This window comes from Melanotaenia boesemani, chromosome 18, assembly GCF_017639745.1.
Source record: "Melanotaenia boesemani isolate fMelBoe1 chromosome 18, fMelBoe1.pri, whole genome shotgun sequence".
NCBI classification, from domain to species: Eukaryota; Metazoa; Chordata; class Actinopteri; order Atheriniformes; family Melanotaeniidae; genus Melanotaenia; species Melanotaenia boesemani.
Genome location: NC_055699.1, coordinates 21096686 through 21123464, shown reverse-complemented (window position 1 = coordinate 21123464; position 26779 = coordinate 21096686). Strand labels below are relative to the sequence as shown.

Below are 26779 nucleotides of genomic sequence, written 5' to 3'. Positions count from 1 at the left end.
CTGCAGAATTCCACTGGGAGGCACATTAGTAATAATAATAATGGAATTGATTTCTATAGCGCCCTGCGATAGACTGGTGATCTGTCCAGGATGAACCCTGACTCTCACCTGCTAAATGCTGGGTTAGGCTCCAGCTTCCCCGCGACCCTTAATGGATGAAACGGTATAGATAATGGGTGGATGGATGGGTGGATTTGTGGATGGATGGATGGGTGGATGGGAGGATGGATGGATGGATGGATTTCTACAGCACTTTTTAAATGCACCCAAAGCGCTTTACAGTGAATTCATCATTAATTTCCACAACGTTCATACTTTGTGATGGTAAGCTACAAGGGTTGCCACAGCAGCCCGGGGGCAGACTGATGGAGAAGTGGCAACGAATCCAGCTAATTGTCATCCACCACCGAGCATTCAAACATTCATCCACTAGAGGTAAAGAGGGTGAAGTGAACTTCAGGATAAAAGGATGCATACAAAGAAGCAAAAAAGGTGAGAACTACTAAATTATAGATGGTACGACATCAGGGAAGCCTTTTTTGAGTATTGTAGCAAATCTGATTGTTGTTTGCATTTTTATTTTAAATATTATTGTATGTATTGTGCTGTCTTGTTGACTTTGGCCTGCTAATGGACTAAAGATGGAAATTAGCCTTGGCTAAATCTTGCATGTTTACATGTACATTTTTATCAATATAGATTGTCCCTTTATAAATAAATACATACAAAAATAAACAAAAGATATACAATTACATTTATCCCCACATTGCATCTACAGGTTACCCCACGTATCCATTCAGCATACACAGTTCTTTTGCTGATGCAGGATATGCAAAGTAGTCGTCATAAACATGCCTACATGTAATTAAATGTGTAATTAAAAGCAAAAACATGATTTTCCTGAGACACCGACTGCTGATGAGTATTTTACACAACTGCTTATAAAAAACAGAAATATCTACTTTACATACACACATTTAAAATTTTGTGATCATTTATGTTACAAATTCAACAAATGTATTAAAATAACCTGAATTAAATAACTAAATATGCTATAAATAATTTAAACAACATTAGCTAAAAATTAATAGCTACAATTACTACTCCTATTACTAATTACTATTATTGATGATAATAATAGTTTCATGGCTTTCTCACCCTTGCAGCAGGTTGCAGTGAGCAACACAATGCCCGCTGCGTTTAAAGTGCCGACAGGACATACACATGGTGGGCTCTGGACCCCAGCATCCGTCTTCTGAACACTCCTGGTGACAGGTATGATTCTGCATCTCTGTGTGAGACAGAAAAAAGCGTTTTCTTATAACCTCAATGTTCGTAGGACTCAGCGGCGGAGTGAACTCCGAACTCAGCACTCACTGCAGTCATTGCTGTCAGGGCTGCCGTTTATTTTGATCTTCTGCTCTGTGGAATTGAGAAGGCGGGACCACTGCATGGTATCAGTGTAGCACAACTTAGGGTTTCCATTCAGCCGCACATTCCCAGCGCTGATCTCCTTCAGGGAACGCAGACCAAGAAACTGCAGGGGCGCCAACTGCACCACCGCTAGACTGTACTGACTGAGGGTGGAGAGAACAGTCAGGTTTCCATTCACACACAAAACCAATCTGAAGTGATCTGTTAAGTTATAAAAAGTACTTGTGCAAAAACATCACAGTCATTAAATGCGTCTGTTGGGTTAATCTTGTGCTACTAACCTGACCCTAGGAGTGAGTGTTAGTGGTTGTTTGTCTCTGTGATGGACTGGCAAACCCCAGACCCCACACCCACTGGGACCCTGAACTTGATTAAGTCAGTGGTTCCCAATATTTTTCTGCAGGGCCCCATTTTCATTGACAATAATAATGTCAGCTCTTAACAACAGACTTTTCTTTATGTTCGGAATGAGAAGTTCCAAAGTGTAACTTGTTTGGCTTCATACTGTCAGATGCTGATATTTTGAGACAAACAAACACTATATATATATATATATATATATATATATATATGTGCTTAAGCCAAGAGATGCTTGCATAGTGACAATAAAGATCTTGAATCTTGAATCCTGAATCTAGAATTTTGATTCCAAAATCTTGAATTAAACAGATATATGTGATAGAGTTACAAACCAAAACATGACTCACTTTTGAGCTAATGACCTTCCTCTGATGATCTCCAGGTTCTCGAACACTGACAGAGATGTCAGATTCTCAGGCCAGGACGTGATCAGCAGGTAACCTGGACAACAGAAACACTGACTGAACTGGTGTGGTTCACAAGTCAGAGCTCTCCAAGAAAAGTCAGTAAAAACCTACCAGTGATTTCTTTTACTGTCCTGAAGTACTCCAGCTTCTCTGGGTCCATGGGCGGGATCTTGTAGTGTGCATCCCTGGAACAGCCAATCAAAACAACCTTTACTTTGAAACATCAATGAAACCTACTGTTTGATCCATTAATGAATTACTGAGGACCATTAAATACTTCATCTTTTTAGGCTTTAAACATCTTTGCAGAAAGCTTGAGGTCTAACGAGTTGATGGGATACAACACTCCGTTTATTTCTTAATATTTATGTTTCACACATCAATTTGAATCCGCTGAAGTTCTTAGGTCTGTGTGGTCTGAGTGGATGAGATGAACCTGAACTTCCACTTTCTTCATCTTTAAACGAAAAACAAACTCAACAAATAAAGTAAGCATCAAATTGCAAAGGAAGAAAAAAAGCACAGGCCTCAGCTGGGACGATCCAGCTGTCCCTGAATCAGAGAAGCTGCAGGATTAGTGACGAGGAGCATCTCACCCAGTGAACGAGGACGAGGTGAGGACGACGTCCCCGTTGATTTTGCTGCAGTTCTTGAAGGACTCGATGTTGGAGGCGTTGACTGCGATTGTCTTGACCAGACTGCCAATCCCAACTCCGTCACAGGCTGCAGGAAGAACAAACTGCACTCAACCTTTGGTTCTGAGCCCCAGTGGGCAAGGCCCTCCCATCCAGCCTTTTCATTTATTTATTTAAATTTATATACTTTGAATATAATTTTTATTTATAATTATTTAAGTTATTTGTGCAGCTTTTTCAGCATTGAGGAGACTTATCTCTCAAGAAACTTGCAAGTTGTGTATGTGTTTGTATATTTAATGTTTGTGTGCGTGTAATCACCTAATCTTATATAACAGGATGCGTTCTTTAAGTTATCGCGATATTTGGCGTGAAGTTATTAACTAGTTTCAATAAAGAAGTCACAGACTGATAGCGAAGCAATGATAACGTGAAGAAAGGACCATGTTTCAGGTGTCAGACAGCAAGAACAACCACTTCCAGAAGTTTGGATGATTCCAGCAATGTGACCAGACCTAGCAAGATAGTAACCATAGCAACCACAGGTGCACGTGTTCCTCTTCCTCCTCTTCTTCTGAAGGTATTGCCTGCTGATGGATTAAACTCATCCTTAGTAAGTCGCAGTTACATGTTTCGTTTTGTTTTCTGTCTGCTGCAGATGTTTCCTGATGCGACGAACTCATGTAAACTTGTGCAGGTTAGTAACTGAGTGTTCCACCACGGTTCCTCTGTGGCTGGGATGTGGAAGTTTGTTCAGTGGTTAGAGTGTGATGGAAACATGAGCGTTTGTGTTGTTTTATGTAAAATATTATCCATGGATCTGAACGTATCTCCCATAATATCACTGTTTAGGTTCTTAACTGATCTCGACCTCTGACAGTCTGTCATTTATTTCTAAAGTCTGATTATTGGTTGAAATGACTAAATTGACTTTGTTATTCATAAATTAAATGTTCTATTTTCTGGTAAATCTGTCCTGTTGCATCTGATATCTGCTGGATCCCATTTTAAGTGTCGGTGTTACACCAAAATCTCATCCCTCTTGTAGTCTGGACTCTTCTGCCTCTTCTGGACTCACCATTTCTGATAGCTATCAGAATATGTGACTTCACTGTACCTGCATTACAATAAACTCAAGTGTTTTCAAGACGTAGTTCGTCTTCTAAAATGTACGTGCAGAGAAATGTACACTAACACCCCCTGTGGTCACAGATTCCAATGGGTCACAGATTTTGGTGTAACATTGGCAAATTCTTTTTCTTGTATTTTATACCTAATCTGCTTCGACATGCGTCAGATATTGAATTATTAAACTGGAATTTGTCCTCTTATAAATCCAAAGTTCACCTAAAAAATGGGACCACAGCAATCAACTGCCCAGCTGGTTCTATTTCCGGGCGCTGGGACTGGTTCTGGAGGATTCAGGTGTGTTTGAGTGTCTCTGTGCCTTTACCTTTAGGACAAAGTCCGTCGCATTCTTTGCAGCGATGGAATCCCTGCTCCTTCACCTCATACGTCCCAGGATTGCAGGAACGGACGCACGAGCTGTCTATCACCACATAGTGACCTGCACAAAAAAAGACCAACCCACAGATGTTCAGGTTGCAGCAGAGACAAGAAGCATATGACAACCAACAACGCTTCCTTCTTAGTCTACACGCTTGCCACTGGTTCCTGGCCAAGCAAACATGGAGGCAATTTAGTTTCATTTCATGAACCCAGCAAACATAATCATTAAATATCTAAAAGGATTTCTGCTAATTCCCCATTTGGTAGTTTTATTTTTGTCTCTTGGACAGTTTGAATGAATGAATCGAGGCTTCAGTGAAACATTGCGGAACATTTGTTACTTCTTTCAAACTAAATCTGATAAGATTAGCAATTACTGATAAAACATAACTCAGATATTTTGATTACAATATAACTGCTGGTGGCAGCTTAACACGTGTCACCAAACTTAATTTATTTCGAGCAGATAGTATTCCAAGAACAAAAACAGTAGAAACAAAGATGTACAGTTAAGTCCATGATTGACTTAAACGGAGTGGGGAGACGTAAAAATGACTGAACCCCACCCTGACTTGTAAAAGACAAAAAATACATTAACAAAAATCACAGAGCTGTGTTAAAAGTTTTAAAACTAGAACATAATAACTAGGAGCCACTAAAGGTCCCATTTTTATTTATTGGTGAAAGTTTTAGATGAATTTCCAATCAATGGCTTTGTAGCATTTCCTAAACCTCACTTCATCATTTCTAATTAACAACAGGGGGTGTCAGCAGGTGAGGATAAAAAGATTCAGAAAAAGGTTTGATATTTATGAATGAAAGAGGTTAATAGTCCGTACTTGGGCAAGCTTTGACACATTTGGGGCCCAAGGTGTACATTACGTTTGGGTTGTTGACCACCTGCCGGGTTTTTGGGTCATAGAGTGTCAGAGGAGGACAACTTTCCTGACACGTCCCACTGTTGTTAAACTTCCTGCAGGCCTGTAGGAGAGAACAGAGGGAATTGTGCTTAATGACAAAATAAGAATCTCAAAAACAACTGAAACATATTTTACAGTAAAGGTAAAGTATTTGTGTTAACTAAGAAGGAAAAAATGTCTGTGGTGTTGGGGTTTATTCTGGCAGAACCATGGAAGTGACATAATTCAGTCTATACCAGCTTTAAATAAACAATATGACATCGTCAGACTTGATAAAATTATCTGTAGTTTAATTAGTTAGAAAAACTGACGACTATTAGACACAGCTAACCAACAAGAGTAACAACAGCAGTTCGTCTTCAGAACATAAAACAAGACTCAAACAGGGTCAGCAGTGACTCTGACTCATTCATTCATTTACTGCTGATCATTTGTCTCACAACCTTAAACAGTATTTATTAAAATATCAGTAATAAATGGTCATTTTGCTTAAAATGAATTAAACTATAATGTTATTTGTGATCCTTGTGTATGTTTATTGTAGGTCAGTGTCCACATTCATAACATACATATTTGCTTCAGATTGACATGTACAGATCTGTAGACCCTTGAGACTGATACCAACATTTAGTTATTATTTTCTGAGTTTCCTGGTGGTGCCCCATGATGATTTTAGTGAATATTAATAAATGCCATTGGGCACTTACTAATAACTAATAACTAAACTAGCTCCTACCAATCCCCAGTATTACTATTTATAACCAAACAGTGCTATCTATTTACATCCAGCCAAGGCCCAGTTCAGGTCTGGAGCTGCTTTTTTACTGGTTCTTTCAGCTAGTTTACAACTCTGCCATAGGACCGTGATACTAACCAGGCAGTTGGAGGCCAGAGGTCCGGTGCAGCCTGCAGCACAGTGTTCATTGCAGCAATCGCTGGGTGTGGGCCCAGAGCACCTCCCACTGCACTGCGGTGCACACTGCAGCTTGGTAACTGGCAGAAGCAAAGAGACGTTGTTACATCGCAGGAAGAGTGGTTGAGCTAACAGGATCATGCTTTTCTTTCTTTGTTCAGTTACTGGAAAATTAAACGTGAGTTGGTTGTGTGATTGTGAGTTTACTTTTCTGGCAGTTTTCCGGGCCCGCTGCCCAACAAGCGCCTTTATCACACCCTGGGTCACATTTCTCACCTGGAAATACACACATTCATGTTTATAAAACCCTGCAGGTGTCCAGCAGAACTTAGAGAATGAAATAAAGGAATTTTCATCACTGTTCTTCATACATTGCCTTGGAAAGGTATCATGTATTATTGTGTTATTGCTGGCTTGGTCCAAAATGTCCTCCCACTTGATGGTGTCTGCGTTACACAGCAAAGGATTGTTTTTCATCTTCACACCTCCTGTTAGGACCTCTGTGAGGGGGACACAAAATGTGACAAAGTGGATACAAGGAATGTTTACTGACATTCAGCTGCTGTGGAAGAACAAGCAAAAGAACCAAACTTCCAAAAGAGTTGCCATGCCTGGTGACAAGAAAATGTCTTAATCATTGCAACTGATTAAGAAAAAAGATATTTTCCACATTGGCAGAGCCATCAGCATCACTGGTGGTCCCTGCCACCCCACACACTCCCTCCTCAGTTTTCTGGGAAAAGGTACTGGAGCCTTCGGACCCGGTCCACAAGACTGATTAACAGCTTCAGGCTGAACTCTGTTCACTACCTCCCCCCTCAGCTTCCCACCTAGATCATAACTAGATCCCGTATCGCAAACAAGAGCCCTACCTCAGACTCAGTATTTCTGCTGCTGCTGACCATCTTTGAACTGCTGCACTTTACTCCAACCATTACATCATCACTGTCATTTCAACAGCTGTCACCATTTATTCTGTCACTGTTATAAAACTGCAATAATGCTGCTTGTATATATTAACATTTCCAGCTCAGGAAGCTTCTGAGGACTGAAAGGCACAAAAAGGCCTCTTTTTACATGTTTCTCCAAACTCATAGGGTCCCTTAGCTTTGGAAAGCTCTATTTCTGTCCCAGACCCCTGAAATACGGCTGTTCAGTCATTAAATGACTTCAGCACGCTTGTCCTAACTGCACAAACAGTTAAAGATGATTTGGATCCACTTCCACTGCCTATAGGTCAAGCAGCGGGGTGGGAGAGCATCAGGAACTCTTTAAATATGATATCAAGGCATCTAATAGATACAAAAACTTTGAGATTTCTCATCTGCTTTAACTGTATTCAACCCCATATTTTAGAAGAGAAATTTAATCTTGGAATAGGTTGGAATGTTTTATGCAGATTAAGGTGTTCTGGTCAAATGCAACTAAATCCACACACTTTTCTGTGACAAACACCAATCAAATTGTTAACCTTATCAATAATATGTTATATAATTAGATATAATATATTATTATTATTTTTATTAATAAACATCTAAATTACAACTCATTAAATAAGATGGCCTGGGAGCCATGTACTTCCTTCAGCCACATCTCAGTCAGGTGTTGAAAGGCTTTAAACGACAGACTAACTCCTCCCACCGGCTGGCTGCCAGGGGAGCTTGAATCCACCATCACTGCCACACCTCAGCAGCAAGTTGGGTCATGTGAAGCAGGAAACGGTTTTGTAGAGCGCACGAGGAGCTCTTTGTCAACAAGGAACTAAAAGTGACGTGCTTTTGTTTGCATGGTGTTATTACTGTGGAGCTTCCTGGTCCGACTGCAGCATCTCAGCTGTGTGCCTGTGCTTCTGCACCCACCCATCAGATTGCTGAGCAGCAGCTGTTTCATCCCGCTGGCGTAGCTGAGCGATGTAGACGAATTGTCCTTCTTGTAGTTGGACAACACTAGGAGAGCGAACTGGTTCGCATACAGGTTCTGTCCTCTGATCAGCCTCAGGTTTTTGAGTGGGATGGTTTTTGCCTCGTTCATGGCGATCATAACATAGCCGCCAACTTCCTGGATAGACTAAAGAAAAAGAAGACAGCAGCAATGAAGTTATTATTCGGAATTTATTAGTTTTGTAATGAAATTCAGCCCTGTAAAAAAATCTGAATACCTGTTTAATATATCAATTCACTTTGCAACTAACAGTTTTCATTAAAATATTAACATCTTAAGCTCAGATTTTCCTGCTAGAAACCAGAGTCACACATGACTGTCAGAATATAGACATTTTCACACACCTCCAGGAAGGACATGTTCTGGTGCTCCAAGGTGTAGGTGATCTCCAGGTTCTCCAGAACCACAGAGCAGTTGGAGTACATCTGCACCATGCTGTTATAGTGGTTTTCACGATTCCCCAGCAGAGTTAGCTGATTGCTCGTTCCCTGACACACTGAAACATACAAACGCAGGTTTGTGGTCAGCTGTAGTTTCTCTAAAAAGCCACAGGGTGGTGCTGTTTCCACTTTCTTCCAAATGATGAAAACACTACAGAAAGTTATGACCTTAACACAATATTACTTAATTTTATTGTTATGAAAACTTGAAGTTGACTTCATTTTATCTAAAAAAAATTGTAATTTTGACGGTTAATAATTGATCAAACAAACTACTGGTAAAAAAAAAAAACGGTTTAGTTTTTCACACTCAAACCTGGAACAGATATGAGCATTTGTGTCTCTCCTACACCTACATCACGAAAAAAAAAAGAAAAACTGGTCAAACATTGCTGCCCACACACCCTGATTCTTTACATTAGCCTTGTTGTTAGGCAATACACCCACTAGAGGGCAGTGCAGGGTTAGGACTTCACTTCCGAGTTTTGAAATTTTTGATATATAAAACACGGTGGCAGGTGAGGAGATAATGATAATGCACACTTAGAAAGAGACATAAAAAGGCAGCGCCGTAAATGGCGGTAGTCATTAAATACATTGCTGCTTTCAGTGTTGTGCCTGAACGAGTTCACTGAACGATCGTTCATATTTTGGCTGAACGTGAACTGAACGTCCTCTATTTCTGCACGTTATTGTGAGCGTGTTCATTCTGGCATTTGTGAACGGTGTTCTCTCACAGATTTCCATGGAGCTTCCAGGCAAAATCCTGGCGAAAACACATTGTAAACAGGCCTTAATATATTGGTAAAAAAAAAAACACCAAATCTGGCGACATCAGCCACTACAGAGCCGCAACGCGCATGCGTCATCAAATTGCGAAACATGGAGGCAAAATACAAAGAAGGCAGCAGCACCACCTCTGCCTCAACGATTACTACAGCATCTTCGTTTGATCACTAATTTTTTTAAAAGTCAGTGATGAACCAGGAGGGATTAACCACTTTAAATTTTGCACTTTGAGGTACATCCTTTGTTTCCTACCTCAGATAGTTTAATAATTCCTCATTTTAAAAAAAGACAATTCAAGCAGGTTTCCCCCATGTTCCTTTTGCTAGCTGTACGTTAGCTACACATGGTTTCTGGTTGTGCTGCTTTATCAGCTTTGCAGGCTCTCTCAACACAGACCAAAATATTCATGTAAAGGACCCAGAAGATGTACAGAAAGCTCTGTCCATATGTGTGTTTAAACTAAATAAGGCTTAAGTTTAGAATATGATGTAGCTTGTTTTTCAGAAATGCTGAAATTACCGTGCACCAGTTTCTCGTCCCTACATTTCTCCAGCTGTCCATGGTATGTAATTGTCATTAAAAGTGGATTTCTACTAAGTTTGTAAGTTTGTTAGTCATTTTTAGAGTGCAAAATGAGCATCCCCCAGCCACCAGTATAAAAAAATCTGAGCATATTATTAGATGCTGAAATCGTGAGGAGGAAAGAGTTGTGAATAAAATCTGAACAAATGCTGTATTTAGTGCAATGAAACAAAAACCATGTGAAATCTTAATCTTAAATAACTAGTAGAAACTCCAGCCGTCATATACGCTCCAAAAAACTGCAATTTCGACAGAAGAGGCCATTATTTTAAGTAGAGTCTGACACAACCAAGCTGACATTAAATAAATGAGTTCAACGGATGTAGGGTGTCACAGAGGGACGAAGAAGCCCTGCAGCAGTTCTCACCTGCTCAGTTTAAAAACTAAAAACACCAAATAGGATCTGTTTGAAAACTGAATGACAGCAACATCACATCACAGAATCCGGTGGTTTCTTCACCTGTCCTACAGGTTCTTCCTCCACAGCTGATCTGAGTCAACAGGACATATATTACTGATGAGGTGACGACAGCTGAATGACACCACTGTACGCCGCCTCCAGATGGGAGGAAAACCTGTCAGCTGTGCATGGTGGCCTTTTAGAGACATCTCAGTCTCATGCTCATGCTGCACGGGGTAAATTCTACAAAGAAGTAGACTTTTAAAAAGTTGTCTCATCTGTTACAACATGTAAACACAAAGAGAAAACTTCCTTCACGCTGTAAAACAAACTGGAGAACAGGAACAGGAAACAGGAACAAACTGATGGTGTTCACAAAGCAAGTCTCACTTCACAAACTGATGAATGGTTTTACTCTGAACTTCACTCTCTGCGTCTCTGGCTGCTTTCTGATTGGCCGGCTCCCTGCTGTGATGTCAAAAAGACAGCACAGCTGCTCTCTGCCTGCCTGTGATTGGCTGATCACTCGTTTAGGGAACATCCCATTGGCCAGAACCTCAGGGGGAGCTCTCCACATCTGGACACTAGTTAACACAACTTCAATCCTTCTCTCCTCTTTCTTATTTTCTCTTCCTGTCCATCCGACCTTCTCCCACTCAACCCTCCCTGAGGTCTACTTCTTCCTCCTCTCCATACTCTGTCATGTCCTCTCCCACTAGTTTTCAACCCATTCCTCCCTCAACAATTCTGTCCTCTTCCCAACACCCGCCTTCCATTTTTTCATCCTCCTTATACTTCTATTGGCTATCACTTCAACTCATCTATCACCCTCCACCATAATCATATTCCTCCTTATTTCTCCTTTTCTTTTTGCTTCCCCTCTTCTCCTTCCTCTGTGCCTCTCCAATAAAACTATTCAAAGATGAAGTCAGTTGTTTGTTCTCACTCTTTGAAGGGAAGACATCCACAGTTGTTACTAATAGTTCACTCTAATGACAACAGGACAGAGCTTTGCCTTGGGCTCCAACACGGTGGTCAGTCTTCACTTTAATGGTTAGAATTGAAAGACTGTACATGTTTGTCTAAAGTCAGAGGCTGTGTCCTGTCATGTTTATTGTCATAGTTTGGTGGTTACCATCAGAAAATGACCATGAGCTTTGATACAGAGAATAATGAGGTTTAACTGACAGTGAAACTGTCATTTTTCACCTGGTATAAGTAAACAAACTGATGTTGGAGTTATATGTCAACCTGGATGAAGGAGTAAATAATTATTGTGTAATTGTTTTTCCTTGATAATAATGAACATGTTTGCATATTTGTTATAATTGTCTTTATCTACCTGTATGAAAAGAAGTTGGTGAAACTAACATGAATATAATATTTTCATACTGTTCTCCAGCTTTTAGACAAATAACACTTTTATAGATTATTTCTCTCCTTTAAAAATACCAATTGGTGTTGTATTATACAACATTGGAAAACCTGATTAATCACCTCTACAAAGAGGTAGAATTTGTCAGAATTGTACATTTATGAAATGAGCTGCACAGCTAAATGTGCTAAATCCGAGTTAAAGTTGAACTGTTATATCTATTTTTTGTTATTAGGTGGAAAACTAAGGGCTTTGTTTTTAACATATTTTTCCACAAATAATAAAATACTAAAATAAATACAAATAATGTGCATCCCATAGAAGAAAGTCTATCTATCCTCTTTTTGTTAAAGTTGTGTTGAAGTTTAATGTTTCTCTTTATTTTAAAACCTAAAAATAAAAATAAAAATGTGGTGTATATATATATACATATATATATATATATATATATATATATATATACACACAGACACACGCATACAGGCAATCCATCACTGTTATATAACCAGGTTAATCTCCACACTAAAAGTACAATCACAAGTTGAATGCTTTTTCTCCTGTGAATGTTTTATGAAAGAGATGAGATGACAAGTCAAGCAAATACACAAACACACAGAACATGTTTGTTTAAAAACAGGTTGGATCTGTCTTTTTCTTGGATGACATCCCAAATGTGTGTATGGCATAATGCACCTGATGTGCATGTGTGTGTGTGTGTGTGAGTGTGTGTGAAATAAGACATGACGTACAGACTTTCTTTGACACCAAACATATTGTAATATTTAGTCATTTAGATGGAACGTTCGTTTACCGTAACAATGAGCTTACTCAATTCTCTGAAACAAAGTTGGCTTTATCGCCTGAGAACTATTTAGGAAATCATCATTATTGACAGAAGATAATGTTTATGTTACAGTTAAAGAGTCAAAAGTAAGACTACTGAGAAAAAAAACAATGGCTACATACTTTTAGCAGGAGGCCATTTTCCTCCAAAACCAGCTACTAATCTGAGTAATTAAAAACCTGAACTGAACTGAACTGATAAGTAGCCAATGAGAAGGAGGTGACACATTCTATCTGAGCAGTAATTCGTGTGACTCATTGGCAGCACTGGAAAAGTGCACCAGCTTCTTTGTGCTTGTGTTAGCAGGGAGATGCTGGTGTTAGCATTTGAGAAGCTAACAATTAGTGTGTCTAAATTAGTTACACAATGGATTAGACATTACCTCAGTTATACCAAAGCTGACAGCCTACTAAATCATCGACTGATTTTTACTGTGACAAAGCTAATTGGATTAGCTGCTCTGCCTTTGTTTCTGTTTGGTAGCAGATTGTGTGGTACACTGATGCCACCTGTTATGGACCGGTTGTTCAGGTCTGAACAACTACAAATTCTCCTTTGGAAACTTAAACTTAAAAGTACTCTAACAGGTTAATTGTTTAAGCATGTATTACAGCAACCTAACTCATTACTTTTGAAGGCAGTAACTTAATGTTCTCCCTCCAGAATCTTAATTCCCTTCTCTTTTTCAAGGATCACCACCAATGTACAGAACTGTAGGACTGATTCGCCATGTTGGTGAAGCAAGCGTTCTGTTTACAGCACTCAGCAGGGACTGTCATCTTCTCTATTGTCTCTTGAGCATTTAATCTTGTGTACTCGGTTGTAGCAGCTTTGTGATCAGTGCACAAAAACTAGATTAACTAATGGATTTTCAGTCTATGTTTCCTGACTTGCTGGCAATGCAGTAATAAAGACATCACAACAGCGAGCTTCTGCAGAAACCTTTGCTAGGGGATTTGGACAGATACAAAGGACAGTTTAGGTTTTTTTCAACAGAAGTAAAGCTCCTGCATTTACAAAGTGTCTTTCCCTGACTGTTCATTGTTCTCTGAATAACACGAGTGGTAGTGGGCTTCTACCTGACCTTCATATCATTAAGGACTGTTAACTCTTTTAGAGGTTTCAGGCTGTCACTGGCGTCAAATTCAGCAAAGCTTTTTGGTATATTTTACTGGTATTTGTATTCCACGTAGCTTTGCTTGTTTTCATATTTTTACTGCTCCTTTTGCTTAAACAAGATGTTTTAACTGAATTATTTAATCGTGTATATTTAGACATCTATATTTTCTTTTCCTAACGTCCATCGGAAAGCACCGATATCAGAGACTGACATGGGTGGCACCGGTGTCAGCACCTAAATCTGACCTCTATTCATTGTTTAGCTTGTAGGCAAGGCAAATTTGTTTGTATAGCACATTTCATATACAAGACAATTCAAAGTGCTTTATATAAAACATTAAAAGCATTACAGCAGGGAGCAATAACAAGTGCACTAAAAAATTAAAAGAAATAAAAGAAATAAAACCAGAAAAAAAGCTAAGATAACATAGATACAATGCAAGAAATAAAGTTCCAGTGTGGGGAATAACAGTATTAAAACATGATCAAGTTTAAAAATTCAAGCTTAAAAGAAACAAATGCAGATTTGGACTTCTAAATAAAAACTATATGCAGTAGAGAACAGGTGGGTCTATTTTTGCATCATGACTATTTACTTCTTTTGTGAGGTTATCTTGGTGAGGAAGTTTCTCTCTAGCTTATTTTTAAACATGTTTTTAACATAGTTTACTTGTGGGAAACATCTAACACATTGAGGGTCACTCAATTCAGTCCTACGAGGGTTTTCAATATGTCCCTGCTCCAACACATCCAACTCAAATGAATGGATCCAACAGCCTATGAATTCTGCACAATGATTCATTGATTTGAGTCAGGTTTGTTAGAGCTGAGATACAATGAAAAGCTACAGAACTGCGGTCCTTGTAGGACCAAACTGAGTAGCCCTGATGTATTAGTACTACAGGAAAACATAAAAGTCATGCACCACTGTATAAACGGCATGCCCACTATGCAGTCTGATATTAATAAGTTAAAAAGATCAGCATCATGTTAATGCATGGGACTCTGCAGATGTGCATGCAGTCCTATTTATGCTGCTTTTTGGATCAGTTGTGCTGATCATTTTGGAAGTGTGTATCATCCAATCTCCTACTTAATCTCTCTCCAAAACAAGCTTCTGAGTTGTTCTTCCTGCTCCCCATTTTCTTTGTCTGGTATGCTGTTTTATAAATGGATTTGGATCCATGTGCATGCATAGTCAGCATGCTCAGTAAATATCGTTACACATGTTGTGGCCATACATACAGAAGGACTAGGGCCCAGGCAGACTGACAAGGATAATTAAATTTATGTCACACAAGCCCCACTGAAACCATAAACTAATGTACCTTTAAAAAGGATTACTTGTGATGTGGTATTGCCAAAGTCTGGATTCAATTAAAATCTAAGTCTTCAAGATGAACCACAAGACCAGAAAAACCACAACTCTTCAAATCAAAAGATGTCTTTCACTAGCATGCTTTTGTGTGGGAGTGGCTGATCTCAGATCATGTGTAAACTGCTGGTTTCACCAAACAGGACCTAACTGGTGGGAACCACATACTAAGATTCAAGTCTTTTCATGCGCTGGGGACTTGAATAAAACAGGTTGCTAGTTGCACAGGAGTTTGTGCAGACACCTGAGCAATCCTCACACAGCTAAGAGAGATAAAGGTTATGAATCAGAGAGCAAACAAACATGAAGCAACTGCATCTGCAAAATCCTCTTCATCTATTTCCCCTCTGCTGACTCAGCTGAGCTGCAATGCACCGGGAAAGAAGAGCTGTAAATCTCAGCTGTCTTCCTCATTGTTTTGTTTTTCTAGGACAGAAAGTTTTCAAACACTCTGATCCATCAGCTGGGGCACCGCGATGGTTGGTGTGTGGGTGTGTGTGTGTGTGTGTGTGTGTGTGTGGGGGGGGGGGGGGGGGGGGTTTGTTGGACAAACTGTTCTGTGCTATCAAGGTTACGCTGCCTTGTTTATTGCCGCCATCAGGTCATCTACCTCTCAAGGCTTCACGTTAAAAGGAACAGGTCAATATTTCCTCTGCAAACGTTTCATATGGAGATCGGTTCCTCGTATCAGAAAAGAGGTTCCAGAAAGAAATTCATCAGGTTGTGTTTAGCTTCACGTTGCAAAAGAGAGAAAAAAACCTGCAGAGCTGAACATCAATAAACAGGTCAGAAATCAGTGAGTGATTGTGTTTAAAAAAAATCTAGTTTATATCCAAAGATTTCACAAATGTTATATATTAATCAAATCTGCTAAATAAAATACAAATTTATGACCATTTAGGACCAGCTCTTTGGTCATTCACAGACCCCCAGTCAAATATTAACACTATGTTTTTGTCGGATTTCGGCCGTTTTCTTCTACTGAAAAGCCTGATATGACAGGAAAATACACATGATGCATTATTTGAACAGGAAGGCCCTTTTCTCTCTGAATTAGTCGTTTCAAAGTTAGAATTAATATGTGAATGAACGCTTCCTTTCACTTAAGTAAATTAGATCAGTCATGCACAAGAATCCAAATAACCTTCACTTATAAACTCTGAAGTTTAGAGATTGTTTAATGTTTTCTTTTTTTTTTTATAAATCACCTTCTTTATTAATTCATAGGCTTGCCTGATTCATTAATACCGTTAAAATGGAAGTAAGGAACTATCCCGTAAACACATTCAGTAAGTGTTTGTACGTCACAGAGAAAAATTTCTGACTGATTTTTTTGTTTCCATTTTGGAGTTTAACCTTTTCAGGCTTTGACAAACAACTGTGACTGTGGCACGATGTGCTGCAGACGCCAGCGTCTGTTTTCTGTTTGCTGAAACTGTTACCGTCCCCCTTCAGTTCAGAGAAAATTAAAAATAAAACCCACAGTCCTTCCCTCCGGATGCAGACAGATGGGTCGCCTTGCAGGAACAGAAAACCCAGACCTCCCTCCCCCCAGCCACATTCACCAGCTCGTCCAGGGGGATCCCGAGGCGTTCCCAGGGCAGCCGAGAGATGTAGTGTAGATGTGAACTTATATGATGTAGATTTGCTAGTTTCAGACTTCTATTCTTTCACAGAGTTTCTGCAACAGGACATATTTGTGCTTTTGAGTGTGGGGGTGTAAAAGTAACACCAGACTTTATTCTATACCTGCTGATCCTAAGGAGAGACAGCAGCTTAAATCGTAGCAGCGACAACTTACAGCGGGACTTCCTGCAGCTGCCGCAACCTGCTGCGAGTCTCCACAGTTTTCCAGAGCTGCTGAACCTGCTGACAGGCCAGCGTAACAGCGCGAACGGTTCAAACTGATACAGTTCAGGACCACCTTGTTCACGTGTAGCTGAGGAGATTCAGGAGGGGACAAGTCTCCAGCCTCAAACACCGCTCTGTGGCATAGCTGCTTTGTGAAACTTGCTTTGCATCTTACCAGTGAGCTGAGCTGCTGTCTGTCAATCATTTCTGCCTGCGTATGCTGACCCGCCCACTCTCTGCTCGCTAATCACCCCAACCATAGATATCTAAAATAAGGGCTAGATGCTATATATATACAGTATACATATAAATCATGTTGTCATTCTGTACGCTGAGTTTTAGTAGCCTAAATGTTGATTTATCATACCTTGTGTGTGTGTACATTCACTGCATCTCTTTATTTTCATATGAAAGTCCATGGTTAAAGCTCTGCTCTAGAATTATAGTTATAAGTATGCATTGTCATTGCTACATCTGTGGCATTTATAACGAACCAAACCTTTAAAAATTTTGCTCTGAAACTGAGCAAGTTATGGTTATTTATAAAGTGAATGCACCATTAAAACAATGGTGGTTATGAGTGAACGAGCTAACTGTGGCAAGATGGCCGCCAACCTGGATGTTCGACCCCATTGGCCAGCAGTCTGGATCTAGCCTTTATTGTAGATATCTATGACCCCGACCCTTGCAGTTTCAGGTATTTTTCAAATTCAGCAGTGGGTGGAGTTACACAAAAAGTAAGATGTTTAGTTACACTTATTAAAGGGATGAACCAGTGCTGTCTGTCACGATCATGGGCTGTGTGGGGGTCATGTTCGTCATTTTCTGGTTGTAGTTTTGGGTTGTGGTTCTGGTTTTTGTCATTAGTTTCTGTTTTGAGCTCATGGCTTGGGTTTTTGGTTTTTGTTAGTTTTTTCCTTGTGTGCTCTGTGCTTTTTGTTTCTGCCTTGTTAGTACACCTGGTCTAATTACTCATCCACGTCACCTGTTCCCCATTACTCCCTACGTGTATATATGTCCTTGGTTTTCAGTCACTCCTTGTCAGATCCTCGTATGTGCGCTTATGTGGTCATATGCGGTACATGTTGTATGGATTATCCCTGTCTTGTGTGGTTCCCTGCCTTGAGTTTTGGGAAATAAACCTTTCACCTGCACCAATTCTGCCTCCTGTCCTGACTGCCTGCAATTGAGTCCTCACCTCCACCACAATCCGTGACAGTAACAGACAACTTGGCAAAGAACCAAACTGAAATTGGATCTTTAGGCATCTCTGAAAAACAGGCAAGATACGATAGTTTGACAAGCAGAAAACAAGATTTTATCAGCAGCAAGGTGATTTTTAAAGAGCTGTTAGCTGAAAACTTGGCATATCTCAGCCTGGTGTACTCAAATTGCAAAAGTGAAAGACAAAAGCAGAAGAGTCAGGACAAAACAGCTATCTACAGCAGATGAACAGGATCTGAAAGTGCTGTCCTGATAAAATAGGAACAAATCCATCAAAGACCTGAACCAGGACCTGAGAGATGCGTCTGGACCTTCAGCTGATCCATCTACTGTTGGTGGAAGCCTCATCAAACATGGTCTCCATGGAAGGGAAGGGTGACTGTCAAGAAACCATTCTTGAAGGGGCAATAAGCCGAAATTCATCATTTTTAGATGAAATAAAAAATGGCTATGTGAAGAACTAGAGGTGTAACTTTGTGTGGGGTACAGCGGGACATCACACAGCGTCTCTCCGTGTTTACCGTGTAAACCCCGTGTTTACCAGTCGGTCCGGCCGCACGTTCATGTGCGTTCGTGTGAATCACCTCCTCCTCTCTCCTCTTGGAGCCCTCGGCCCTGCCTCCCTTAAAAATGCTGGAGCAAGCGAGTAATGGCAGCTCATATTTTCGAAGCAAAATGGCAGAGAGTGGAAAGAAATGTTTATCCAGGATCTGATATTACCTCTTAAACAAAACAGTGCGATCGTTGTCAAAGAGGTTGTCAGATGAAGAGAGGGACAGAACCTGGATTAACATTGGCCCTGTATTTTCAAAGCGGAGAGCACGGTGAGAGCTAAAGACACTCAGAGCTAGCTCTTCTCCTGGACAGGAAATCAACAGCATAAACATTTTAAGTTACTTCCATATGTTCCACAAAATTATTAACGTTATTTTGCTCACTGTGTTTTGCATTTTGCACGTTTGTTCGCAGACAAGGCGAGTTGGGGGTGGGGGGAAGAGGTGGAGGGAGGTGTGGCTCATGGACACACTTTGTTTTGGTCTACAGGCAGTGCACAACAGCGAACCTTGCGGCGAAACTATTTTGGTTTTTGCTCCTAGAAGGAAGAAAAACAGGGAGAAAAGGCTGAAGGGTGCCAAATGACACAAAGATGACAGAAAACAATAACAGAAAACTTGTTTAAGAAGGTTCAGATTGTATTAAAGAACAAAGCTCCTTAGAACTGGACAGACTGTTTCTGCCTTTTAAACTAGATTTATATTTACGTTAGAACATTTTCAGTAAATCACTGAAGCTATTTTCTGTCAGGATGTGGAGTTTAGCTAAACACAGTCTTGTTAACGTGCCTGCTCTGTGTTTTCTGCTTTAGGGCTGTCAGTGATTTCACAAAGATAGATTTCTTTCTGGAAGTCTACTCAGAACCAGATTACAATCACAGCAGCAGCCAATCAGAGCTCAGAGAAGAGCGAAGAATTCATCTGTTTCACAATATGCAGGATATGAAGAGATAAGACACACACACACACACACACACACACACCTGTACCTGCATGTACACAATGTCTCGTCACTTCTTCCTCTCTCACTGCAACATTCGTGTTTTTCAGGATTCTCTGATTTGCAGAGAAAAGAAATTCTAACTGAGGCAGAACTGAGCGTGTGCGCGTGTGTGTGCATGTGTGTGGGTGTGTGTGTGAGAGAAAGAGAGCGAGAGAGAGAAAGAGAATTGGGTTAGCTGTAATACAAGAGGAGATACTGACTACTCTTTAACACCACCATCACTGTTCACCATAATAACTGCCAGTCAGTCAACACTGAGGCTGTTTGTGCTCTTGTTGACAGACTGAGTCGTCCAATCAGCTGCCTGAACAGTGGACTGATGAACCCAGGCTGAACCTTCAGTCTGAATCCAAACCTATGGGCTTAATACTAACTTATAAAGATTTTGCAGTTATTAATGAATGCAAATCATTTCAGAGTTTGCATCTGTACATCAAGCTTGTCACCCTGTAAAAACAATCTGCCTGAAAAATTCAAGTTCGAAAATGTGCAGACAAGCGTTTGCATGGTTGTAAAAAAGATTTGTATTTGTGGACATAAAAATAAAGTTCTTTTGCAAAAACCCTGTTCACAGATGCAAAGCACAAAACTACATGCAAGACTCTAAAGTTGCAGTTGCGAGTTTTGTCCATGTTTTTATTCTTCTGTCTGATTGGATGGTGACAAATCAAACTGTCCAATCAGAAAGCAGACAGCTCCCCGACCTCCTGCACCGCTGCAGACTCTTAACCCTTTGATGCATTGTGTCCACTACAGTGAACACCTATTTAAAGGCTGTTTTCTATTATGTGCATGGGTGAGAATGGTTATTTCATAACTAGGACAAGAAAATGATATATGTTTATAGGATATTTATATAAATATGACAACATATAATTTTATAAACATTCTTATAGAATATCAATATATATTTAATTAAAAGTCAAATAAGGTTACAAATAAATATATGCATCACTGTACATGTCTGTAGAAGTCAAATATTGTAAGTGACAGAAAGTGGCACTGACTTTTGAATAATTCATCCACCAGAGGGTTAAAGGGGAGTAGAGTTTCAACATAGACAAAAGCCCAAGTACGTCTGTTACTAATGCAACAGTGGCTACACCGAAATCCAAGCACTGCTGAAAGTAAAGAAAGAAGAAGAGAGAGAAAAAAAAAAAAAGCCAACATTTTATCAGTCACTTTGCAGTTCCACACTTAGACTGAATCATACAATTTTGTCTGATAATGGTAGAAACTTCATCACATTAATTTTGTCACACCCAGTGTTATTTCATAAACCACTCTGGTCGCACCATCCCCCGTCTTTAAAACTGATCTACTACAGGTGAATAATTTAATACTGAGGCTGCTCAGATAAACTAGTCTGTATACATACAGCAAGCTACTGTCCACATCTGTCCTTGTCATTATAAACTACATTATTTGTTGAATAAATTACTCAATTATATTGTTTCAGATTAACATAATAGCATGCTATGATAAGTCGTGCTGTGACTGCTGTACTGAGGCTTTTGAGGAGAGTAGAGAGAGCGGAAGGAGCAGAGTGAGGCACCAGTAGCTGGTTTGGTACAGCTGAGTTGGTCAGGCTCAGTGAATTGGTTACTGATGATAGCGAACTTTTCAGCGAAGTAGGAAGCAAACATTTCTGCAGTCAGCACAGTGGGAGGCTGAGCAGGTGGTGGAGACAGAAGAGAGTTAAACACCATGAACAGTTGTGGTGTGTTGGGAGCATTGTGGATCTTGTTCTTATAAAAGGCTATCTTGGCCGCCTTTAGGCTGGATGTGAAAAGTTTAAGTTTTTGTCAGTACTCAGTGTGCTCTTTTGATTTTTGACACTTTCTTTCTGCAGCCCTGAGTCCAGCTCTGTGCTCCCTTAGAACCTCTGTGAGCCATGGACTGGGAGGGTTTTGTCTGGTTGGTTTTGACACCAGAGGACAGAGTTTGTCCAGAGAGGAGGAGAGAGAGGAGCAGAGTGTTTCTGTAGCCTCATTAACAGACAATAAGGAGAAGTCAGAGTGGGAAGGGAAGGTAGAGTAAACCTCATCAGACAGCTGTGTAGGTCTGAGGGATCTCAAGTTTCTGTGGTAGGACACCATTTTTGGAGCCGCTTGAGTGACATGAGGAAGGGAGACAGAGAATTTAACCAGGAAGTGGTCTGAGAGGTGCAGCAGGGTGACGGACAGGTCGGCTATAGAGCAGTTTCTAGTCAGTGGCAAGTCAAGAGTATTGCCAGCTTTGTGTGTTGGAGGAGTCTGTACCAGTTTGAGATTGAAAGAGTAGATGAGAGCCAATGTGAATGTTCATGTCTCCCATGACAATTAGTGGTGTGCCATCATCAGGAATGTCAGAGAGAATCATGTCTATTTCAGAGACAAACTCGTCTATATTGCCACCCGGAGGGCGGTAAATGACCAGAATGTATGCAGTGATGGGTGTAGAGACCTTTACTGCGTGACACTCAAGTGATGAGCAGTTCACCATAGGCGGAGAGAGGTGAAGTTGCACTTTTTAGAAATAAGAATGCCCGTTCCACCTCCTTGTCCAGCTGAGCGAGGTGTTTGGGTAAATTCTGCATTGACAGAATGGGCAGCTTGTGTAGCTGTGTTTTCTGGAGGGATCCAAGTTTCAGTCAGGGCTAGGGCATGAATGTTAGAGACATTTATCAATGAACTGATGAATTCTGTTTTGTTCACTACGGACTGACAGTTCCAGAGACCAAAGGTAGCTAAGGATGTGGCAGACGTGCATGCCATTGGAAAGGACAGGTTTGCGGTGTCTATGGGTTACACGTCTTGGTCGGTACCCATGTCTGACAGGGATGGGTTTGAAGCACATTGTGCGTTGATTTAGTAGTGAGGGGGTTTAAGCTTGTGCCCTTGCCCGGTGGACTCACGCAGGTAGACTTGCAGGCCTTTACCCTTTGTGGTCTTAACCCGACGTGGGCTGACACAATGGCTGACGCCTCGCTGAGGCTTCAGCGCACCGTGTGTGGTAAAGTCCTTGGAGCTGACACAGCTGAGGTCACTTTGCTTGATTGCAACCGGCTGAAACCGCCTCTATCTGCTTTGCCTGAGCAGTACACAGTGGGTGTGACCCACGTCATGGCCTCAACTGGTTGTAAAGAGAACGTGCTAACGACAGAGCCCCACACTAGTGATGTAAACAATAACCCAAAACCAAGACAGAAACTCAAGCAGTAAACTCACCTAACTGACTGTACCAACCCTGATTAAACTCTGTGCTTGTTCTTAGCTCAGTGGTCATCAAACTTTTTCTACCATGCCCCCCTCTGGGGAATAAACATTCCCAGACCCCTCCCACCCACTGAGTGTGAGTGTGAATGGTTGGTAGTCTCGTTCTGTGTTGGCCCTGCGATGGACTGGCAACCTGTCTAGGTTGTACCATGTCTGCCATCTACTAAAATGCTGGTGCTGGGCTCCAGCTCCCCCACGACCCTTAAATGAACAAAGCAGTATAGATAATGGATGTATGTGTATACATATATATATATATATATATATATATATATATATATATATAGACCAGAATGTTTCCAAGAGCCCAAGTTGTGCTACATTTTCTCAGTTCCATGCGCCCCCCCACGTCATATGGCCACGCCCCCCAGTTTGAAAACCCCTGACTTAGCTTGTCTTTTTTGTGTGTTTGTGCACTTCTATGTGAGCATATGTATGCAGTATATGATCTTGGGCAGCCTGGGTGTGTGTACAACTGCCAGGCTGACTTTTTGTCCCAGCCCGGCCCTGCTGAAACTGCATCATGATGACCAGGCTCAAGCATCTGTTTGAAGCTCTGTAGTTCAAACTGAAAGTCTGCAGCTGAAAGGTTCTTTCTAAACTCCCCTCCACTGATTCTCCTTCTTTCTTTTCATGTCATCTTTATTTACGTGACCTCACTGAAGCGGCCGATCCTGCTGAGAGGTAGAAAAACACTCTGAATGAACGAGAAGTCAAAGCAGCACCCAAACAGAGCACCGTCAGCATCCTGGTGGCGATGCAACAGGGGCTTCACAGAGCAGCGGGATGGCAGTGTTTCTCTAAGATCAAAGAGGAGATGAATAGCGATGCTCCTCAGCTGCGTTCAACCACAGATTCAGACCCTAGACCCGGTTAGGAATGTTAATCAGAAAACCAGGTTAGTTGTAAAGCGATGTAAAGTATGTAACATTTATGATGAACATCTTGCAAAGAATGGATAAAAAAGAGATCAAATCTAAGTTCTGTTGGTTAACATCCTCCAGCGAATCAGAGCTCATCAGGAGTGGAATTTAAACAAACAGAAGCTAAAATTTCATACTAACAGTAATTATTACAGAGACTTTTTTGTGCAGTGGGAGAAGATGCTCAGGTTTTGTTTCGTCGGAGCATCCAGAGCTGTTTCACCTGCAGGGGGGCACTAAAACCACAGTCCTGCTTCCATCAAGCTGAAGTTTTGAACCAGTTTTTAGTGTCAGTGAACATTTCAGATGCTCAGATCAGCTCTCTGTTCAGTTTAAGAGGAATTACCAGCTAAAGGTGTCCTGAATTAACTACCAAACACAGAGTGTTGTATGTGTCACATGCATTGTGCTTTTTAATTTTTGTTTCAGTCACATTAGTAATCATATTTATTTCTATATAACACAAAATTTAAGAGAATTTGGATTTAGTGGATTAATTCTCCACTTTAACCTCTTAAAATTCTTACATTTTCACCTTAAACTGTTTTTTATGGATAAAAGCCTTGTTGTGGACCAACTATTATACAAAACTACTTTTACTGGAACCTTGCTGACCCCCCTTTTTTTTTGTTTTGCAGTATCATCTACTACTGGAGTACCGTGTTGCTTCAAAAAATAACTGTATTTGCAACTGGTGTTAAATAAGTATTTTTTTTGTATCTACAGTTATGATTGTAGCCTGGAATGGTATACATTAACAATCACTGGTGTATAACATGTAGGTACTTAGAAAGGAACCCGAGCTAAATAAAACCAAAGAATGTGGGTGGTGATTTTAAGTAAAGTGGTCCTTACAGTAAAACAGACTGGATTATTATGATCTATTAAAGTAGCACTATGTAACTTTCTGACCTTAAAAATATGTGTTTCGGGCTCTTGGGGCCCTTTGTTCTGCTCACCCTGGATGGCCGATACCCAGCGTGGTCGACAGGTTTGGCGGCTTGACCCCCGCCAGGGCTGTGGGGGGCTCTGACTGGGGCCTTCCTCTGCCGCCTTCTGGGCGGATGTGTGGTTGTCTTTGTGGTGTGGTGATTGGGATTCGTGCACTGGAATAGCTTCTGATCAACCAGGCCTCAGGGCCACCCGGGTCTTCCTCTGGCCTTTGCAGAGATGTTGCATTTGCAGGATGACACTTATTTTTGATCACTCTTCATTCCTCATGTTATGCATGTTGACTCAGTCACAGTTTCCTATGGGTTTATATACTCAGAGCTACTTTTGTTTATTTTTTTGTCTGTGTGTGTTTCTGATACTTTGTTTTTTGTTGTGACAAGTCAACATCCCATCAACAGTGTCAACATTTAACTTATCAACTTGCTCATTTTTTAAACTACTTATAAAACGTTCAAGACTAATTGAATGAAAACACAGAAGAGTCACTTTGGATTGATATTTCTAAACATTTTTTTTTACCAAAATATATAAAACTTAAAGTTAAACAGCTACAAGACTAAAATGTTTCAGTAGTAATCAGTAATACATCAAATTGATCATTTTCTTTCTGTTACTTTGCATGTGTAAAAAAAGGCTTAACTTCCTCCACCACTCCCGGTCATACAGAGTGGAGCGTCTTTTTCTAATAAACAATCTTTGGCAGAAACCAGCCTGCAGGAGTCTCTCTTTGGCTGTTTGGTTACCTTAAGTGATGCAACCTGAAAGTGCTGTTTGACAAGAAATCAGTGTCTTAAAGGTGCTTTGCGTGTAAATTCAGTTAGTTGTTAAAGATGTTTTAATCTGAGTTGCTGCTCCGTAACATCACTGCTCTGTGTGTTTGTACTCAGATGAAATGTCTTTTATGTCTGGTCGCTGTTTTCAGAGTCCTATTCTGTAGTATGGCATGAAAGCAGCATTTTGATCCATTTGTGTCGTGACAGGGTGTTTAATGGAGCAGAAAAAGATCTCAGAGAAAACAAATTACCTCTGAGCTATAAAGTGTTGCACTCAGAGAAGTTTACTGAAATCAATGACTTCACTGTTTGACCTGCTGTCTCCTTGCCTCCAGCTGAAATCAAAAATATTCACTCAGTTGAGATCCATGGCAGCTTTTCATTTTTCCACTATGTCAATACAATTTTAAACTGTAGTTAAGAGCTTTTATTGATTTATTTGGAAATGGCAGCAGAAAACAAGCAGTGGTAGAAAAACAAGCAGAAGACTGAACTGATTTGCCGGCTGCCAGCGGAAACATAGAATAGAGAAGAATAGAAAGTTTACAATGAAATGCATTCACACTGATGGCAGAAGCTGCCATGAAAGACGTTAACCAAGACCCATCAGGAGCAATTTTGGGGTTTGGTGTCTTGCTCAGGGACACCTCAACGTGAGCTCCATCGGCCGAGGATCGAACCATCAAGGCACTTCAGCCCTCTGGCCTTCATCAGGGTGTCAAAAAAGAGGGGTCCTTTGACTCCCTGACAAAGGCCAGAGGGCTGATATTTGTTGGTGTTTTTAAAGGTCACAATGAGTATACCACAGTAATAAAGGAATTTCAGTTACACACTTCCTCTGAAAATGGTCAAGCACTGGACTGGAAACCAGCAGGTTTGCTCTCAGATGTTTTAACTAAGGTTAAAAACTTTTCCAACTGAAGCTGCCTCTTATTTTAGATTCTTTTCTTGGCACCTGTTTCTGGTCTGATCTACATGATATGTTGTCAATGACTGTATTGAACATAATTTTAGGTAAGGAACTCAACATTTGTGTTCACATCATTCAGATGGAGAACAGAATGATAGAAATAGAAAAAAAAAAAAAAATAATACACACACACACACATATATATATATATATATATATATATATATATATATATATATATATATATATATATATATATAGCAGTTTTTCAGGGCTAAATCCAAAAC

General features: G+C 40.4%; 1 protein-coding gene across 2 annotated transcripts in view; it reads right to left on the bottom strand.

Annotated features, from left to right (window-relative positions):
* LOC121628487 (melanoma receptor tyrosine-protein kinase-like) overlaps positions 1-26779 on the bottom strand; it is a 48087-nt gene that overhangs the window by 11626 nt on the left and 9682 nt on the right. For both annotated transcript variants that reach the window (XM_041967517.1, XM_041967519.1), the window contains exons 2-13: positions 8464-8615; positions 8038-8245; positions 6550-6678; positions 6386-6454; positions 6140-6258; positions 5185-5326; positions 4290-4403; positions 2798-2924; positions 2313-2386; positions 2142-2235; positions 1378-1577; positions 1159-1291 (exon numbers count right to left, since the gene is read on the bottom strand). In XM_041967517.1, the coding sequence (XP_041823451.1) occupies positions 1159-1291; positions 1378-1577; positions 2142-2235; positions 2313-2386; positions 2798-2924; positions 4290-4403; positions 5185-5326; positions 6140-6258; positions 6386-6454; positions 6550-6678; positions 8038-8245; positions 8464-8615 (1561 nt within the window). The remainder of the gene's footprint in view (positions 1-1158; positions 1292-1377; positions 1578-2141; positions 2236-2312; positions 2387-2797; positions 2925-4289; positions 4404-5184; positions 5327-6139; positions 6259-6385; positions 6455-6549; positions 6679-8037; positions 8246-8463; positions 8616-26779) is intronic.